At 31.2% G+C, this 15,116-nt stretch overlaps 1 protein-coding gene across 1 annotated transcript in view; it reads left to right on the forward strand.

Annotated features, from left to right (window-relative positions):
- The window catches only part of LOC106687561 (hemocyte protein-glutamine gamma-glutamyltransferase), a 44,177-nt gene extending 29,396 nt beyond the window's left edge, over positions 1-14,781 (forward strand). Inside the window, exons 2-16 of the mRNA XM_014431525.2 lie at positions 2,841-2,956; positions 3,081-3,284; positions 5,525-5,655; positions 5,957-6,092; positions 6,532-6,591; positions 6,670-6,836; positions 7,208-7,385; positions 7,716-7,970; positions 8,462-8,630; positions 8,703-8,800; positions 9,245-9,411; positions 11,316-11,439; positions 12,652-12,812; positions 12,960-13,096; positions 14,475-14,781. Of these exons, the coding sequence (XP_014287011.1) occupies positions 2,842-2,956; positions 3,081-3,284; positions 5,525-5,655; positions 5,957-6,092; positions 6,532-6,591; positions 6,670-6,836; positions 7,208-7,385; positions 7,716-7,970; positions 8,462-8,630; positions 8,703-8,800; positions 9,245-9,411; positions 11,316-11,439; positions 12,652-12,812; positions 12,960-13,096; positions 14,475-14,616 (2,244 nt within the window). The 5' untranslated portion in view covers position 2,841 and the 3' untranslated portion in view covers positions 14,617-14,781. The remainder of the gene's footprint in view (positions 1-2,840; positions 2,957-3,080; positions 3,285-5,524; positions 5,656-5,956; positions 6,093-6,531; positions 6,592-6,669; positions 6,837-7,207; positions 7,386-7,715; positions 7,971-8,461; positions 8,631-8,702; positions 8,801-9,244; positions 9,412-11,315; positions 11,440-12,651; positions 12,813-12,959; positions 13,097-14,474) is intronic.
- The last annotated feature ends 335 nt before the right edge of the window (positions 14,782-15,116 follow it).

A 15,116-nucleotide genomic window follows, 5' to 3' on the forward strand; every position in this document is an offset into this window, starting at 1 on the left:
CAGGTAAGGCGTCGATCTAGGTGAATTCCCAGGTATCTTACTGTTTTACTGCCAGGATTCCAGTTCACACTTTTACCTTTGAGGATTAGATCTGGTGCATCTAGTGGGCGTCGAAGAGTAAAAATTTTTGAGTTGTATTTTACAATATTCATGAATAAATATAAAAAATAGGAACAGAGGTTAATCTTTGCATAACATGCATTGCGCTAAATTGCATATCATTTTTTCATAAAAATTTTTTAGAGAAATATAGTAGAAAAAAAATTCAGTTTTGTTCAAAGGTTTATTGCTACTAGTTTCATACATTAATATAACATTAGAGGAGCAAAGTAAAAAAAAATCAATGATATAACTTTATAAATACAGCTGGTGAGGAGGATATTAACACACTCTCATTTTTTTTTTAATAAATAAAAATCCACTACCACAAAAAATGCACAAGTAGATGCTTTAGAGCCTTGGAGTTTCAAATAAAACTACTAAATAATTAATGCATAATAAAAAAAAAATGACAAATAATATTTAAGTAATTTTTAAGTCTTTAAACAGAAAAATAAACTTATGATATGGTATAAATAAACTTATAAATGATATTCTGACAAAGGGTCATGTCAGCTGATATGGCTCGCTGTCAACCGATATGGATATAAATAAGGAACATCTATTTTAACTCTATTAGAACTGGATGGATAGGTACTAAACGGAATTTTAATGTAGGGAGTGTAGTGGAGCGCCAAATGGATGTAGGAATGGAAGAGTATCTGATAAGGAAGAATCTGTCAAAAGCTGCAGTTCGGCTGTTGTATACAAGCGAAGATTGTGAACGAGTATGCCTGGTATGAACAGAGGATTTGAATTTAAAGAGATGTAAGATGTTTGATGGACGGCTGGAATGGATAACTTGGTAAAAAAAAAGGATGCCAGGAAATGCAACGGAATGAAGGGTAAAGCTACTTCAACTCCTCATAAAATCGAGAGATGGAGGCGTGCGTGGGAATCATGAAGATGAATCGTACAAGGCAATTTATTAATCGCTTAATTCTGTCTCGAGATCCCCCCAGTGAAGCTCGAATAAACTGTACAACAGTAATCGAAGAACTACTGAAAAATAGTAAGAGAATATTAAGGAAGTAATTAAAAGTCCACGAGTTTTAAATGGAAATAGGTGGCGAAGATTTAATTGCTTTAAGGTGGAAAATGTATAGTTGGAGATATCGGAGACATGATAAAAGGTTTTGATCAAAGGTGATTCCAAAGTTTTTAACGGTTGAATAGAAGTTTATGGAATTATTATTTAGGAATAGAAAGAATATTTTAAGGAAGTGATCGGAACCTATTAAAATTGTCTTTGTTCTCTCCGTAATGTAAAATGTATTTTGCCTTTGTTTAAAATAATTCAGTTTCTTGGTAAATATGTTTTATTTTATTTTTTCATTATTTTAACTAAAAGAAAAAAATCTTAATTTAATTAGGAAGTACAAATTCATTGCTACAAGTTACAAATAATAAAATATAGCTAGAGTGAAACAATCATATATATAACAAAAAAGCATATATATAAAGTAACTTAATGTAAAATAAAATTGAACTGCATAAAGCAAAAAACTGACTTAATGTAAAAGATATAAGTGCAATTAACAAATAATTGTAAATACCTCATTCACGCCGCCTCGTGTGAAATTGTCTAAGAAGTAAGTGGAGGAATAAATATGATCGCGGAAGGAGTAATGAAAATAACTGCCTCCATGTACCAGAAATAGAAAAAAAAAAGAAGTTATCTGAGCATATTTCGGTTGAGCCTCTTTTTAAAAAATCGGTTATAACTTTGTATTTATATCCACGATTTGATTTTTATTTTTTAAATTTAAATTACCTCTTGCCCTACAGTATCCTTTAATAATACCCCATTTATTCCTGTCGAACAGATCCGTTACTTAGGACTACATCTCGACAAACGACTGACATGGAATCCTCATACAGGACTAAAAAGACAAGAAACTGCTCGTAGATTCCGACTATTGCAACATTTACTAGACAAACGGTCTAAATTACCAATTCATTACAAAAGACTGATCTACATAACTATTATAAGGCCTATCTGTACATGTGGAATTGAGCTTTGGGGCTCCACTAAACCATCAAATTCCTCCAGAATCCAATCCTCACAGTCCAAAATCCTTAATGCTCCTTACTTTGCCACAAATCAAGTCATCCATCAGTACCTCAATGTTCCATATGTTGCCGATTTGGCTAGAACCAGATACCGTTCCTTCCATAATAAACTTCTCAACCACCCAAATCCACTTGTTTCTAACCTGGCTTCTCCTTCATTACCTAATAATCCTCCTAGGCGTCTGAAAAGAAGATGGCCTCGAGATCTTCTCTAGAAATGTTATTGGAGTTCTATCAGTGGGTAGATTCTCCACATGTTTGTATCATGTCACTATGTCACCTACAGCAAATTTACTTGTTGTATATATGTGTATACAGTTGTAAATAACAATAAATAAATTATTAAAAAAAATAATTTTTAATTAAATATGTGTGTTTATTCTGAATACTAGACTATATGCGCAACAATAAACAAAAACTGATCTAAACCTATGATAACCCTCTTATCTTAATTTTACAAGTTTCTTGTTCTTTTCTTAGTCGCAAGAGTATTACAAATACGTTTACAAGAGGTAATACAGTATCAAAAAAAAATTCTATATTTATAACGGAACTAAAAATTGTTTTAACAAGTAATGCGTTAAATATGTTAAAAATGCCTAAATATTATGTTTGTGTATATATCATCGTTTAATATTTATTATATAGTTCTCTAATAATTGTTTCAGGATGATGCACTCTAACAGAAGTAGAGAAGCATTGCAACGTGGCCATGTCTCCGAAATGTTGGCCAACTTGACTTTGGACTACCGCCGCAGGAGGGCACCCGCTATTGGCAACTACAGTCAGTTACATTGATTTATTTTTATGATTCTTGTCATGAATTATTTATTTTTTCTGAATATATACATCAGTATTCTATAGTATGTGAATACAGTTCTAAAATCCAACTAATTTGACCATTTCAGTAGGCGAAGGCTACTCACCGCTGACCGTGCTTGGAGCAGAAACTTATGCCAAAGAGAACGGAGAGCAACACAAAACAGACAGGTTCGAGTTGGTCCAGGAGAAGACCCCCATCATGAGGAGAGGGCAGTCCTTCTACCTTGGCCTGCAGCTGGACCGGGAGTACGTCCCGCAAGCTGATAGGGTAATACTCGCCTTCGACTTCGGTAAATATATTGTACTTTGTTCTGTTTTAAAAATTCGAACTTGTGTATGGAGGTAGATTAATATGTTCTTTCTGAAGGCCTTGATAATACATGATCATGCAAATTCTCAATGATACCAACGCCAGAAAGTAGATAGGAATAAGATATGGCAAGGAAAGAGAAGCTGTACTAGACTGGAGGAGAAAGGAGAGAGAGTTAAATGAAAGGCACCAAAAATCTTTGGCAACATTCAATAGACAATGGAGGAACCGATCCTCTGATATTGTCAAGGATAAAGGGCAATAGTCTCCTGATCTATTGTATTCAAGCATAAAGAGAAACATCCTTAGCAGCTAGTTGAAGTAAGGATAGGTAGGTGGAAGGATGTTAAAGTATCTCCTAAAAATACTTGTTGACCAAATATAAACATCCTAGTAGTGACATCCTCATCAGATGGGATCTTATATAGTCCCAAGGTAAACATTAATGAATTTATTTGAGCTCATCTAGGAGGCATCTGTGAATTAATTTTATTGATAATCCTCAATAATTTGTGTTGGCAGGCTGAATGGGTTCCTTAGGTCCACATTATATTGTGCCCGTAATTGTATGCTTTATTACTCACAGAAATAATGTATCCACAACTGTTAATCATTCCATCAATTTAAACTAGCGAGATATTTCTCAAAGGTTTATTTCCTTATAGATATTTTTTATTACACCTACTTCTTGTATCCATTTCCTTTAATTTAAAATCCCTTGTACAATAAGGTAATTTGGAGTAAAAATAAAGACAAATCAGTTTGAAATAATAATTGAATATATTGAATGAGTTAGCATAATGTAAAGTATTTGCTGTTTTGTTTCTCAGAAAAACTATTATTATAATGATAAACATGACTTGCAAAACTTGTATACAATTTAGCGTATTAGGTAATTGAAAATCTTAGCATTTTCGACATAAGAAAGTCAATTCAATGATACAACTTACAACTGATGATGAAACTTTTTGTAACTACCAGTTTAGAGTTAAACTGGCCTGTATCTAAGCATGAACTTTGCACTACTACACCTCATTCTCTGAATAATTAGATTTTGCTGTTCTGGAGATTGAAAATTATCATATACCAGTATAGAAGCTGGAGTAAGTTAAATCTTCACTTGTATCATCACAACCGCTGGCATAGGATAGCCACTTAAACAAATTGAAGAGGAAAATGAATATGATATTCTGAGTGAATCAGTGACTGATGACCAGAGGGGTTTAAAGACAATGGTTGACATGCAGGTATTCTCCTGATAATGGTTGATATGAATTATTTACTATTTGAGTTTTTTTTTACTGCACCCGGACCATATTCCATTCATCTATACACACGGTCAATCAATAATCTTCCAGAAAAAGATGACAGTTGATTAACTAGGTTATTAGGGGTTTTACTTGAATAAAATCATTATTGTCATGTCCTTTAACCCGGCAAGAATGTCCTACTTTTTTGCCCTCTTTGAAGTGTCCCATGAGCATTTATCTCATGGTAAACGATTTGTATCATTTTTCTTATCTGATTAGATGTGCTGATTACAAATATCTTTAAGATCACTTTCAATATAATTTGAAATTGAAATTGTAAAATATAGCTAATTCTATTAAGTAGAAGAATCCAGATTTTATAAAAGATCAAAAATCTCTTGCCCCAGCTTATAATTTTGAATAAGAAATGCAGGAGGTGTCCAAGTGAGAAAAATGCTCAAATGAGACAAAAAAGATATCACGGTAGGAGTGTACTGGTCAGAAAAATGCTCAGTCTTACCATTGCGTGGAGGCCAGAGAAAACTGAATTGAGTATTTTGGGGAGGCAAAAGAGGGAGTGACATCAACAAGGAGCAACAATACAACAAATATTAAATAGTTACAAAAGTATAAACAAAACAGATGAAATACTAGGAAAATATAGACGTTTATTTTCCATCATAATTATTAACTTTATGTTTATTTCTTTCTCTTTAATTTATTATCACATGCATTTCTCCATACGCCATCTTAATAAGATTTTTGATTAATTCTTGAGTGATATTTTCATATTCTTTTATCAGAACAACTTTCCATTTTCAAATTTTTATCATAAGTAATAAGAAGCATTTAGTTTCGTTTAAAAAAAAAAGGAAAAAATTATTGTTTTTACTTTTCATAATTATAATTTAATTCATTTTTTGTGTTTATAACTCATACATTTGTCATAATAATTATCTGATTTTAACAGGACCAACACCTGCAGTAACAAAGGGAACTAGGGCGGTGATAACACTTGGACCTGAAACAGAATTCACCAACCCGCCAGGACAATGGGGCATGATAATCAACCAGATCAGTGGCAACTTCATTGCTCTTCAGGTAACACAAATATTTAATATATAATAACAATCCAGGTTGTTAAGTTAACACCTGCAACATCCTCTGAAAGAGAGAGATTTAAAATAATTGCTATTTATTTCTTGATTACATCCAACTTAAAATTTCCAAACTTGGACATACTTTAATGTATGTGTATATAATACATTTGAATCCAATTAGATTTAATTTTTTTTTTTTTATAACATTCAAAAGTAGTATACTAACCTCCCTTCCACTGGTCTTATTCTTAATTTTGTTTGAATTGTTTATTTATTATTGAAATGAGATATTCCGATTTCAGATTCTACCTCCTGCAACCTGTCCAGTTGGTATCTGGCACTGCACTGTTACTACTTCCCTCATCGATGCACCACAGTACAGGCAGGATAAGAAGCTTACTGAGGACTTCTATATTCTGTTTAATCCTTGGAACAAAGGTATTCAATTTAAGTTAAATTTACTAAAATATTTGTACAAACCTGAACTATAGGGTTCTAGATGTATTACTTTGTAAGGGAGTACTATATCTAGATCAACTGTTGGGAAAGGGGGTGATTTGTTGAAGATCATGCTTATACTTCCAGGTATGATACTTCTAGTTTCATGATCAGAAGTATGATACTTCCAGGTATACCAAATTTATGGAAACTGGGTATACCCATGCAGGGCTTCCAAACCTACAGGGTTAACTCAGGGTTGATTTAAAAAATAAATAATAATTTGCAACAGCTGAGTTTAAACCCAGGTCCAGGATACTGGAGCTCAGCACCTAATTACTGTGTTAATCTGCTCTCACTAAAATATAAGAAGTCATATTTTCATTTTCAAGTAGTAATATTTAACAAAAGTACAATTATAGCATCGTTTTGTTGATAGCTGATGCAGTATACATGTGTGATGAAGCTGAACTGAATGAATATGTCCTGAATGATACAGGTGTGTATTTTCTTTGATAACTTATCTGTATTTTTATGAAATATTGCATTGATTTGAACCCAAAAAATGCTGTCATAGGTAAAGTTTGGATGGGATCATTCAAGGAGCCGAAGGGACGGAGGTGGGTGTTTGGCCAGTATGACGATATTGTCCTTCCTACTGTAATGTATCTCCTTGAACTGTCCCAACTTCCTCATTCTGACCGAGGGAATCCAGTACACTTAACTCGTGCCATATCTGCAATAGTGAGTATTAGTAATGTTATACTAGAAAATTTCAATTTTAAAACAATGGCCTGGTTCTCCATAGCTTGTTTTTCATGGGCTTCTGGATTGGGTTTTGTCATGGTAAAGATTTAATTTTACCAAAATTAAAATATTAATATTTTTATAAAAATTTTGTTTTCATGCGAAATACACTTACGTATTCAGATAAAAAAATACGAATTTATTGAGGTATAACCTCTTAGTGTTTTAAGTTCTCCAGAACATGATTTGTAGTGCGCAGTTTTCAGTCTTTAGTTTGGATGACTAAGGTTCCACTGTATTTATAATATTTTTCTTAGCTAAGTAATCTATATTATTAGCTAATATAATTTTTTTTTTCCTGTTAACAGATAAATGCAGATGATGAAGACGGTTTGATGGAGGGTAGATGGGATGGGGATTATAGAGATGGCCTATCACCCCATGCTTGGACTGGAAGTCTCCCAATCATGGAGCAATACCTCAACAGTGGTGGAATCCCAGTTAAATATGGCCAATGCTGGGTCTTTTCTGCTCTGGTTGTCACTGGTAAATCAAATGCTATTCTTACCTTATAATGTCAGTAATTAGTTTAAATTTCCTAATTATAATTTTTTTTAATATGTAAGGTACATATAGAACGGTAATCGATCAAAAAACAATATATTTTTTTGAGACATATCCTAGTTGACTTCCACATTTAAAGGTTAGCTTAAATCTGTAGAGCTAGATGTTATTTATTTTTTTTTTTTCTACTTATTGGTTTCTGAATTAATCCATTTCAACCTTTATATTTGTATTTGTGATTAGTTTGTTTTAATAAAATAATTAACTTCTATGCCTATTAATAATTAATACTTATTTTCATTTTATTGACAGTATGCCGTGCCCTGGGAATACCTTGCAGATCTGTGACCAATTTCGTTTCAGCGCATGATACTAATTCAACTATGACAGTTGATAAGTTTTACACAGAAACAGGTGATGAAATTGCTGGAGGTGCCGATGGAGAAACATTTGACTCCTGCTGGAACTTCCATGTCTGGAATGATGTGTGGATGGCCCGTCCAGACTTGCCTACTGGTTATGGTGGCTGGCAGATCATTGACGCAACTCCTCAGGAAGAGAGTGATGGTAAATATTTAAGGAAGGCAAATTTAAAACAACATGAGAAGAAATAAATAAGTGTACTTGAGTAATTTTTAATTTTGTTAAGGGAAATTAAAGTTTAATGTTGATTCTTTATATTTTATTAGAATACAAATAAGATATACAGCACAGGCAACAAATCAAAGAAATATTATGAATTTTACTTATTAATCATACTTAAAACCTTTAATTAAAATAAAACTTTAGCACAAATTGTTATTATTGAGTAAACTGAAAGTATTTGTTTAAAAAAACCTTTAATCGCTATTGTCTTTATACATCCTGATTCTCTACACTCTAAATTAATTTGAGTAAACAGAGATCAATTTAAAAAAAAAGCAAGCTCAAATTCACATTTTATTTTTTTTATTGCTTGTATTGGTGTTATTGAAATATCATTTATGGTGAAGGATTAATTTAGAATTAATATAGGGATTATTTTTTCATAACATTAATGAATATAACTTTCCTTGCAGCTGTTTTTCGCTGTGGACCTGCCTCTATAACAGCTGTAAGGAATGGAAAGGTGGGTTTCCTCTATGATACACCTTTTGTGTTTGCCGAAGTGAATGCTGATGTTTGTCATTTCCAAGAGGACAAAAACTCTGTCTGGGGTTTTTCAAGAATACGCATGAATCAGTATCAGTAAGTAATGGGTACATAAGTAAATATTCATATTAAAATATTAATTATTAACAAAAATGTCTCTAATTTCAGTGTTGGGCGTAAAATTGTTACTAAAGCAGTGGGCCAAGATGATGACAATGCAGATTCAGATATGTGGGATGTAACTACATTTTATAAAAATGTTGAAGGTAAATGATGATTTTTAGAATTATTTGTAAGTTACCAATTCAAATAATATAATTTACTTTTAATTTAGTCCTTGTATAGTTTTATTTAGTAATGAAAAGTGAAATACCCCGGGTTTATTCATTTAAGTGGAATAAATTATGCAATGGCTTAAACTATATAATATTTATGAACTTAGTGATTATCCTCATACCATCTATAAGTGACTTCAAATTTATTAGGAAAATTTCAGTTTTTATTTAAAGTATGTAATTTTTAGGAAGTGTGAAGATTAGTTATGAATGATTAATTAAGTCAGAGTTTTTTTTTTGTCAATTGAGGTTGCTCTGCTAGATTTAGGAGTAGGAATAGAAAGTTGATTTATATTTATCATTTTATTTTAAAGATTTATAGTATCATTTTTTAGAAATAATATATAAGTATACATATTAATTTTCAATTCACAGGGTCCAAAGAAGAAAGGCTCTCTGTTTTGAACGCAGTGAAAGGAATGGAAAATGTTGATTACATCTACGACATTCCTGCCAATGTAATCGAAGATGTTACATTTGATTTAGTTGAAATTGAGGATGTCAAGTATGGAGATCCATTCAATGTCATTGTGAATCTAGAGGTATTTATTTTGTTGAATATTATTAATTATTGAAAAAATCTAACTATTCAATTAATTGTTTAAATATTATTTTATGTAAGAACATTAAGTTACTAGAAGTATCGTAACTTGAGGTTCTTTGTATCCAGGTTCAAAAGGTTTAAAATCAAAGTTAGGTCGCTTTTAATGAAAATATAGACATTATTTACAATCCCTATAGCAGGGAGCAAGACCATTGAAGGTTCTGAGGCACTTTTCCACATCCCTGCTACTTTTTTTGGTTTGGGTATAAGCAGTTGGAATTTATAATATTGTAATAAGGCAGTTCCACAAGTGCCTACCTCTTGTGCACTTCATGGGATGTTGAAAGATTGTTTCTATTAATTTATTTTTTTAATGTTAATACATTGTTCCGTGTCTTTTTTTTAAGAGGCACTTTGGCCATGCGTACTCGCGCAACCCAATATAATTTTCTTTTTATGACCCAAGTATCTTCTTGAGATTAAATTATTTCTGATGTCTTGTAATAATGGACACATTACCATATGTACTGATATCGTTTCTTCGAGTTGGCAAAGCTTGGAGAGTGGGATCTCAAAGACACAAATGTTTAGAAAGAAAATTTTGGTCAGTCTGCATTCTAAATCAGGCTATTCTTTGTCTTCTTGGCAGGTCCCTTGGCATAGGTTCCCCCAGCAAGGGTTATTTTGATTCAATTGCTCATTTGGCAGAGCTGTACGGTAGGGGAAGATTTCGCTGAGACTTTAGAGAACCTCTTTTAGAAAAATACATCTTCTGCCTATAAATATGATGATCCTGTAGTAATTTCTCTCATGCAGGCACTCCATGCCTAATTTTATTACATATATTTCCCCCTCAAAATTACTTGATAGGCGACTTGCTGGTTCAGAAATTTAAAAATATTCGCAATATACTCCAACACCTGCTTTATTTCTTGCACCTACAGCTAATCCATCCGTGTACATGGCTATATACCTTGGTATGCTATACATATTGTTCCTCATTCTGTCTACATATTATTATAAATAACTTCATAATTTTTTTTTGTGCACTGTTTATTGTTTATTTATAAGGCTTAATTCTATTGTAGGGGGTGACAGAAGCAGTGTAGTAACGCGCCTGTCTGCCAACCCATAGATTGCGAGTTTGAATCCGGCCCTATCCGGAATTTTTCTAAGCATAAAATTATGCAATACTCACTCACAATCTCTCCCGGGCATTTGTGAGGCCCGTCAGCCAATGGGTGGCACTCACAAAAATAGGCGGGGGAGTGACAGACCCACCCTATGAAAACCACGCCAGGAAACACGCGATGTACTACTTAAGTACATCATGCGAGGCCTTGGACCTCCACGGTCTGTCACGCCAATGAAAAATATTTCTATTATATATCCCAACTAAAGGAATGAGAGTGTTATTTTACTGGTCATTCTAATGGTTATTCTTATTTAATGGTTATTCTAGTCAAAGTGAGAAAATCATGATTTAGTTCACCATAGACTCAAGAGTGCTGAGATTTCTATATTTTGAAAATAGTCATAAAATATGTTAGATCGTAAATAATGAGAGCAATTCTTTTTCCTTTATGAAAGATTCCTCCACTCATGCGGTATCTCGGTTCTTAGAACCCAAAATATGGGGATAAATTTTACAGCTCAAACACTACAAAAATTGACTCTTGTTAACAAAGTATCAATTGTTTTTCTTAATACTATTCATTCTGATTGAACACATTATTACAACATAGACATTTCATTAGTTATAATAAAACTTGTTGAATATTAACTAGTGCATTCATTCACTCTTTTAAGATGGCCAAAGGAACAATATTAGTCATTCATTTATTTATTTAATTTTTATACCCATTATTATTACATGTTTATATGTTCGTGTATTGTTTATAGAACAGATCCAATGAAGTGCGAACAATAGATGCGATGCTGTCAGCAAGTTCAGTGTTCTATACTGGTATCACCATTAGTACTCTCAAGAAGGCATCAGGCACATTTCAAATTCAACCAGGACAAAGTAAGTCATGGTCAATGACCTAGAGACATCTGATCTCATCCAATGTCGTTTTGGATACCTTTATATCTTTTAATAATATATTTTGCATATATATAATTTGAATTCTTATTTGAGACTGGTTTGTTTATCAATTATAATAAAAAATATCCAGTTAGTCTCAACATTCTTATTTTCATATTACTCTATTCCTACATTTCACTCGTGCAGAGTTTAATTGAACTTGTTAGTCATTAGTTATTGTTGAGAATGGCTAAATTGGCTGAAACCTAGGAGTGGAATAATAAGGAAATAAACATGTTGAGACTAAAGAATATTTTTTATTATAATTGATAAATATATTTTGTTTCAAAAATCTTACATTTTTTATGCTAAATTATTACAAAAATATACAAACATAACAGTTTACTAAAATTCAAATTCTGTTCTTAACCATTTATTCAACACTAAAGTTTCATAGAATAAATATTGAAAATAAAAAGACTAATTTTATGTTATGGAGTTAGACATTCTTTCAACTAAAAGGCTCATTTATTAAAGAGACAACACTGCTGTTCTGCGTAATTTTATATACTAAGTAATCAGGAATTTTATTTTCCAAAATCTAAATATTCCAACTTTCATCAGAAAGTAAAAATGAATTCAATTTTAATATAAATCAGAAAAATTATTTGAACAAATACTTGAAAAATTAAGCTAAACAAATACCCAATCGCTTATTAATTCAGTCTTTGATTATACTTGTGCTCATTAAATCAAATGAAAAATTATATGTTATGTTTTGAATATAAAGTATTGTTTTGAATGTATTCTTCTTCTTATTTAACACTTTAAGTTTATTTTTTTGTTATTTATATAAGTAAAATAAATTTATTAATCATCTTATATAGAAAAAAACAAATAAGAAAACAGTAAAAAGCACAAAAATAAAAGTCGCAAATGTTATATATGAAATTTGAGTGTAATTAAAAAAATTGTAAAATTATAACTTTATCATGATTTGAGATTAAGAAATCATGTAGTGTGTTTTGAAAATGTGTTGTTTGTCAGTAATCATTATTTATAAAAAATGGTAATATGATTTCTTAGTTTTATACAAAAAATTCCAACTTATTTATAACAAACCAATCATATTAGTTATTTGAGCTTTTAAAATTAACATTACATAACTAATTAATGCAATAAATATTAAAATACTGTATATCTAATTGTTAGAGGAAACAATGAGGATCAGAGTAACTCTTGAAGATTATCAAAGTAAATTTGCTGACCATACACTTGTCAAAATATTCTCCATCGCAAACGTTAAGGAAACTCACCAGACATGGAGTGAAGAGGATGACTTTCTGCTGATCAAACCTAATCTTGTCATACATGTAAGAATTAAAGTTTCTTTATGTGTCAATTTTGAAAAACACTTTCTATAAATTCTACAAAATAATGTTATGAAAATCAGATAATTATTAATCTAATTTAAACATGATTTATTCACAGATATTAATGAATTTTTTTTAACTTTTTAGATAAATGGTGACTTAAGGGTCGGCCAAGGTTGTACAGCAGAGTTCACTTTTACAAACATCCTTCCTCGCAAGCTGACTGGCTGTACAATCAGTCTGGAAGGACCAGGATTGCAAAGACCAAAGATTGTGAAGTGCAGGTAGGTTGTGAAGTATAGGTTGGTGGTGGAGTACTATTGGTTTGTCTTATTCAAAAATTTGTTTGAGGACTAATCTTTCAAATTTATCTTTTCAGCAATGATTTTTAACAATCTTTTAATAATTTTAACTTTAAAAAATTAGATATGATTCATAATTCTGTATTATATAAATTGTATAGTTGAATAGTTGTATGATTAAAATATTTTTTATGGGCTTTATGACCATTTTGAGTTCAAAATCTAGTTCATTTATTTATTTTTCTGGAACTAGACAGTTTCCTGGATATTTTAAGACTAATCCCTTGACATTCTGGCCACTGGAAGTTATTCATATATTTTTTTAAGCTTTAAGAATTATGCTTTTTTAGCTACTTTGCCAGTCACAAAGCAGTTTTCGAAAGAAAAAACAGAATTATTTTTCTCAATAGCTCTGTATGAGTTTTTTGTCTTTCAGTACTTTTGGGTGTTTCTCCGATAGACCAAAAAAGCTCTATCTGCTTACTCCTTTTTTAAATTTGTTTCGGATTATATTATCAAAAAACATAGCATGAAACATCTTGACATTTATCATATTTAACGAAAATTGTTAACATGTTCTCCTGAAAATGTAAAAATATTTATGATGGACTTCAAATTGTTCAACTGTTTATAAAAGTTAAGAAATATTAAAATTTTTGTGATATGATTTTAGAGGGATATAATTGGAATGAAATAAAACTATGATCGGTAACATGTTAAGCAGTCTTTTTATTGAAAAGATATAGGTACTGAAAAAATTCATCTTAAAATTATAAAGTGAAGAAATTATGCTGATCCCTCTAAATATGTTTTAATCCATTTTACTGAAATAAAAAAAAAATTGATGGTAAATTTTTTTTAAAAAATGGTGACGATAGTATTAATACTGTAGAAGCTATAAGAATTTTAAGGAAGTGAGTCCGATTTTGTCCTCTGAAACAGTCACACTGTACTTAATTTAGTTGTTCTGTTGACTTTTCAATTACAGACTGATAATGGTACTGATAAAGTGGGAGAAAAGTAGTAATTTTCATTATTGCTCAACTTTGTAATTACTAATAATTCTTATAATAGTGACATAAATTTATGGCATGTGGAAGGTTGACTATGCATAGGCCTAATCGTTGCCATGATAGTTAAAGCATTGGCTTTGGCTGCCTCGTTGCTCTGGTGGCACCGGTTCAAATCCAACCTGAGGGTCAACTTTTATTTCTGTGGCAATCTCATGAAATGAAAACTTGATTCCCTACAATGGTTAGAATAGGGCTGTTTAACATACAGAGGGTTATCTAGTAGATGACCATGAATGATCAGGAAAAAAAATTATTGATTATACACATTACATTTTTTTATCTTACAGAGATCTGGAACCTAACGAAGTATTCTCATACATTGAAAGTTTCCACCCACGAAAATCTGGACCCAGGAAAATTGTTGGATCCTTCACATCTAGGGAGCTCAATGGTATATTTGGATCTACAACTGTTGTCATCCAAGAATAAGAGACATAAAATTCTTATTATTAAGTTTTTTAAAATAACCAAAATGATATTGAGCTAGTTATTTTTGGATTATATTAATAACCATTGGATTACGATGTTATTTAAAATAAGTTTACTAAGTTTTGTTTAAATGTATGTAATAAAAGTTTTTAATTTTCTTATATATTTACTGATTCCTTTACAATTTGTTGAAGCCTTAGGAATACTTTAACACACAAAAATATAGCCATTCTTTTCATCACATCTTCGTCAGAAAGTAACCAAAATCCACCCAAAAATGGTATAGTTATCAATATATCAAAACAAACATAAATGAAAAAAAGCTTTCTATAGGGTTTTTTTTTAAGCCCGATAGAACTTGAAATTGTAAAAAATAACACAAAAAATTAAATTGTAATCAAAATTTTTTTTTTATTCGAAAGATCAATACGTGACATTAACATTTGAAAATGATTTCGGGCATATGGGCACCGCGGCTGTTCTTGACGAAGCGCATTCTG

The sequence above is a fragment of the Halyomorpha halys genome, unplaced genomic scaffold (genome assembly GCF_000696795.3).
Source record: "Halyomorpha halys isolate HHAL.00 unplaced genomic scaffold, Hhal_1.1 Scaffold38.1, whole genome shotgun sequence".
Taxonomy (NCBI): Eukaryota; Metazoa; Arthropoda; class Insecta; order Hemiptera; family Pentatomidae; genus Halyomorpha; species Halyomorpha halys.